A 5,529-nucleotide genomic window follows, 5' to 3' on the forward strand; every position below is an offset into this window, starting at 1 on the left:
CGATGGCCAAGATGAATAGCCGATCTCTTACCAAGAGAAGCTTTCCCCATGCACGCAGTTTTTTTTTGTGAATAATGAGAAAAAGGCACCTTGGGAGGCGTGGCAAGAACACCACCCCATTAGCTGGCGAGCCAGAGCCGGAAGATTTGTCATATTGCGTGCGGCACCCATCCCAAATTCAACACCTCGCCTAGGACTCGAATATCATATCCTTTATGACTTTCAAGGACTCATCATCATTGTTACAACTGATGTTAGAGATGTTGGAAATTTTATAAATTCCAAAGCTGTTTTAGCACGTGGTTGCTGCCTTCTTTCAATTTACGCAGGTCAGTGTTTCACGTCTGGTACTCTCTCTATCGCAAATTCAAATGAACGACCTGCCAATAAGCTAACTTCGGTGCTACGCAACCGAGATATTCTCCAAGACTTCCAATAACGAAACTGTCGTCTCTCGTGTGGGAGATGCCTTAAACAAATGTACGGCGGCGATGGGGCAACCCGCTTCCAAAACACAAGCCAATGTGTATGCGTACAACGTATGTTTTATTCTATGGGGATACATGTTAGGGTAAGAAAGAATAATAAAATTACAAAGCTTATCGCAGTTTAACCTTCCACATTCTATGACAACAATCACAAATTCACCACACGCGCCATTATTTTCTATCCTAGTGTGCCCAATCTTTTCACGAGTGCACAATAACAAAATTCTACTTAAATACTAACTATCGATAATCGATCCGCGACATCCCCACCTCCGTGAAGAACTTCTTCACTCAAATCCAAAGCCGCCAACTTTGAAGCGGGGCGCATTATCCAGCGGGTCCGATCTCCATCCATGATCCTAACGCGGGCTCGTCTGACCTCACCATCCGTTCCAGCAAAGGTCTCCTCCACGACGCCTTTCCGGCAGTCTCGACGCGGAATGGCTGGATCGCAAACGAAGACAATGTCTCCTCGTTGAATCGGCTTTTCTCTGCGGCACCACTTCTCTCTCCGTGTCAGCGTGGGTAGGTACTCCAAGACCCACCTCCTCCAGAATCGGTCTCTCAACATCCTTGCCACGCGCCACTGCTTCCGCGTAGCTCCTTCCTTGACGATGCCTCCATCCAGGCCGGGGGTATCCGGTGGGCAAGCTGCTCCCTTGAGGAGATCATTGGGTGTGAGAGGGGCTTCCTGGTCCGCACTCACTGGCAAATGGGTGAGAGGACGAGAATTAACGACATTCTCCGCCTCTATCAGGAAACTCTCCAGGACGTGCTCCTTCGGCGCCACTTCCTTCACTGTGTGGCGTAGCACCCTCTTCACGCACTGCACCATTCGCTCCCAGACTCCACCCTCTGATGGGTTCGCTGGGCAGTTGAAGATCCATTCAATTCCCTTGCTTGACAGCTCCGACTGGATCCTCTCGGGTTCGAAGATCTCCGCAAATCTCTTGGCCTCTCTGTCTGCTCCAACGAAGTTCGTGCCATTGTCGCTGCGCAGTCTATGTACAGGCCCTCGACGGCAGATGAAATTCCTGATTGCAAGTATGCAAGAATCAGTCGACAGGTCATGTGCCAGTTCCAGATGAATCGCCCTGGTCGTCAGGCAGGTAAACAAGGCCACCCACCGTTTCTCTTGGTGCCGAGCAACGGTCACTAGCAGCGGCCCAAAGTAGTCGCGGCCTGTGCTCTTAAACGGCCAGCCATAGGCGTCCAAACGATCATCTGGCAGGGGTCCCATAATCGGCGGCATCGGCCGTGCTCTGTGCAGCTTACACTCGCTGCATCCCGAGATCACACTACGAAGCACTCTCCGCAGTCTCGTAATCCAGAACCTGGTCCGGATCTCCGCCATCGTAGCATCCAAGTTTTGATGCTTCGTCCTCACATGGGCGTCGCGCACAATCATCTCCGTGAGACCATGCCGGTGGGAGAGGATCACTGGCCTCCTGGCGCTGTACGGTATACATAGCGCCGCATCGATCCTGCCATACGCTCGCAGGATTCCATTGCCATCTAGGTATGGCGCCAGTCCACATATGTCGCTTCCTTTAGCGACGTCCAAGCCCTTCTCTGCGGCCTGCACCTCATCGGGGAACGCCTCACGTTGTGCTCTACGGAATAACAAGTCCTCAGCTGCTTCACACTCAGCTACATTGAGGCCGTAGTTCTCCAGCTCGTCTCGTTGTCCACGGCATCGACGTATGAACCTTAGGACCCAGGCCGTAGTCCTCAGCAATCGCCTGTAGCTTGAGAATCTCTCCAGCGATATAAACGGGTCACTCGCGCCAACAAGCACGAACTCACCCGGCATCTCCTCTTCGTCTTCTGCATCCGCTTCGTCGATGGGTGCAGTTCCTGGCCAGCTGCCCGCTGGTCTCCTCAGGAATGCCGGTCCTCTTAACCAGCGTGACTCCTCGCTTAGGTCCACGCTGCGTTGCGCTCGAGTCGCATCATCTGCCACGTTGTCGGCGGATGGTAGCCATCTCCATTGGGCTCCATTCGTCGACTCCAGAATCTCGGCTACTCTGTTCCCTACGAACTGCTTGTAGCGTCTGTGTGTGCTGCCAATCCAACGCAGCACTGTCTTCGAATCCGTCCATAGCACAGTCTCTGCAATGGCCACACTATAGTCCTGTCTGACTGTGTCCATCAATCTCGTTCCTAGAACTGCTGCCTGCAGCTCCAACCGTGGAATAGTCATCGTTCGCATCGGTGCACACTTCGTCTTTGAGCACACGAACCTCACTTGCACGTTGCCGTCCTCGTACGTGATCCTCCAGTGGACCACTGATGCGAATGCCGACTGACTCGCATCCACAAATACGTGCATCTCTATAGTCCTCACCAGTCCGGATCCAAAGTAGTGACGTGGGCTCCGAAAACGTTCCACTTTCTCCATCTCTTTACGCCAATCCATAAAGGCGTTGTACATCTCAGCCGGTAGTGGTTCATCCCATGAGATCTTCCTCCTAGAGACCTCTCGCAGCAACAACTTCGCTGTTATCATTAGACAACACAGGAATCCCAAGGGGTCGAACGTTGACATGACCATACTCAAGAATTCCCTTTTTGTGGCAATTCTCTTCCCATCGGACACGACGGGGGCGACTTTGTGGTACTTTACTCAAAACCTGAAGTCGTCCGTGGCTGGCTGCCACCGCATTCCCAAAATCTTTTGCTCGGCCTCACCCCATCCAATACTCTGGGCGTGATCACTGGGTCCAAGCATCCTCTCCACTGTAGGCGAACTGGACGAGAACTTGCAAAGCTCAAAACCGCCTTCTGCATGTATCTTCTTCACTCTGCTAGATACTTCGATCGCTTCGCTCTCTGTGGCGAAGCTGTCCACATAGTCATCCACGTAGTGGTAGTCCACGATGGCCTTGACTGCTCTGGGATCCGAATCCAGGAATCGCTTGGCATTCACTGTCTTCACATGATGCGCCGCACTCGGTGAGCATGCTGCTCCAAAGGTCATCACGCACATCTCGTAGACGTCGGGGTCCCGTTGGTCATTCCCATCTCTCCACAGAAATCGTTGCGCACATCTATCCTCGGGTCGGATCAGCACCTGGTGAAACATCTCCTTAATGTCGCTGCAGACTCCGACGGCACCTTCCCTAAAATGGAAGAGGATAGATGCCAAGGCCTTATAGTGTTGCGGCCCCTTGCTCAGCGCAGAATTCAGTGATACTCCTCCAACTCGTGCCGCTGCGTCGAATACTAATCGGATCTTCCCTGGCTTGTTGGGATTCTCCACTCCAAAATGTGGCAAGTACCATGTTCTATCGCTTCCCGAATCGATCTCCTTTCGTTCCAGACGCCGAGCGTATCCCTTGTCGACATAATCATTGACAATCCGTGAATACTCTTGGGCGAACTGCCCATCTCGCTTTATTTTCTTCTCGATGTTAACCAATCTATTGTACGCCATATCATAACTACGTGGCAGCACAATGTTATCCGTTTTCCACAGTAATCCCGTCTGGTATCGGCGGCCAACTCGCACCGTAGTATCCTCCAAGATCTTCTGAGCCCTCACGTCGTCGCTGGCTGCGGCCGCTGGCGCCGCCTTCACACCGAAGTTCTCGATCTCGAAGTAGTCCTCGACGATCCGTTCCACGTTATCATCCAACGACGTGGCTAGCAGACAAGACCTCGGTGATGGCGTGTCTCGTCGTCCTTCTACAGGCCCAAAAACAACCCATCCTAATTCGGTTGCGGCCGCGTACGGTCCCTCGCTGGCAAACCGTCTCGTTTTCAACGGCAGTCCTAGATGCCCATGGTCCAAACCAATAAGCAGCTTCGGCACTGCATTTACGTAGGGCTTCATTGGTAATTGAGCGTCCTTGTTCACGCTCCTAACATCCCTTCTGTGCAGGCTCTGCATCGGCAGACTCAAGTTCGAAATGGCATAGACGTGTCTCATCACATGTCGGGAGGACTTGCTTGCTCCACTGATCTCCAGACGTACCACGTTAGTAGGCTCTCTTGTGGCCCTGCCTCCGAACCACTGAACGTTCAGCTGATGACGTACTCCTTGTACGCCTAGCTCTGCAACCAGCTCGTTGTCGACCATCGTCACCGAAGAACCTTCATCCAGAAGAGCGTACGTGTCCACCTGCTTCCCACCTCCGTATAGCGTCTCCGGCAATACACGGAACAGAAGTCGTTCTCGGTCCTCGTCGACACAGCTCAAATTTCTCTCCGGTGTCGCAGAGGCATCCACGGATGAGGCTGCTCCTTCATTCACTTGGACGCCTTCCCTCGGTCCGGCTGCCTGCCGGTTGTAGCCTCTCCAATTGCCGCCTCGCTGTGGCGGTCTCCTGATGCCTTCATTGTTTGCCTCATGAAGAAGACGGTGATGCTTCCTCTTGCATCCATTCACGGGGCACTCTCCTGACGCAGCGCAGGATCCAGTCATATGCCCGCTTTGTAAGCACATGAAGCATAGGCGATGTCTTCTTGCGAGTCTCCACCTCTCTGTAGGTGTGGCTGCAATAAATCGTTGGCAGTCCCGAACTGCATGTTGTCCAAGGCCTTCACAAATTGGACAATTCCTGCGGCAGCTCTCCTGTTGCTCGTCCTGCTCTCGGTCGACGCTGGCATGAAGCAATCGACGTCTTGGCTCCTTTCCATCAATGTCCGCCACCACGCAGACCACGTTGGGTAGTTCCATCAACCACGAACTGAAGTCCACAATCGTCGGATAGGGCTGAATAGTTGCAGCGTGCCTTGCCCAGTCCACTCATTTGCTTATTGGGAGCTTGGCCACAAGTTCTTCCATCAGCATAGGGTTACCCAGGTGCTGCTCCGCCTTCGCTGACTGTAGGAAAGCCTTGACGTTGCTGACATGTGTGGCGAATGCGACGAGCTTTCCTAGATTGTGCTCCGTAATTGCAGGCACATCTCGAATGCTGTTGAGCTGGCTGCGTATTAGTTGCTCCGGTCGGCCGTATCTAAAACGCAGCTGCTCCACCGCTGCATTCGCATTGCTGGGGTGAATCAACAACGACTTCACCGTCTCACGCGCGTCGTC

General features: G+C 53.1%; 1 protein-coding gene across 1 annotated transcript; it reads right to left on the minus strand.

Moving 5' to 3' along the window:
- Positions 1 to 717: 717 nt before the first annotated feature.
- Positions 718 to 3,036, minus strand: LOC123258304. Its single transcript, XM_044718174.1, has one exon. It carries the CDS (start codon positions 3,034 to 3,036, stop codon positions 718 to 720), a length of 2,319 nt encoding a protein of 772 aa, XP_044574109.1.
- Positions 3,037 to 5,529: the final 2,493 nt, after the last annotated feature.

The sequence above is a fragment of the Drosophila ananassae genome, unplaced genomic scaffold (assembly GCF_017639315.1).
Source record: "Drosophila ananassae strain 14024-0371.13 unplaced genomic scaffold, ASM1763931v2 tig00000126, whole genome shotgun sequence".
NCBI classification, from domain to species: Eukaryota; Metazoa; Arthropoda; class Insecta; order Diptera; family Drosophilidae; genus Drosophila; species Drosophila ananassae.

Coding starts and splice junctions, on each gene's coding strand:
- LOC123258304 (XM_044718174.1), bottom strand. CDS start 3,036: ATGTCAACGTTCGACCCCTTGGGATTCCTGTGTTGTCTAATGATAACA.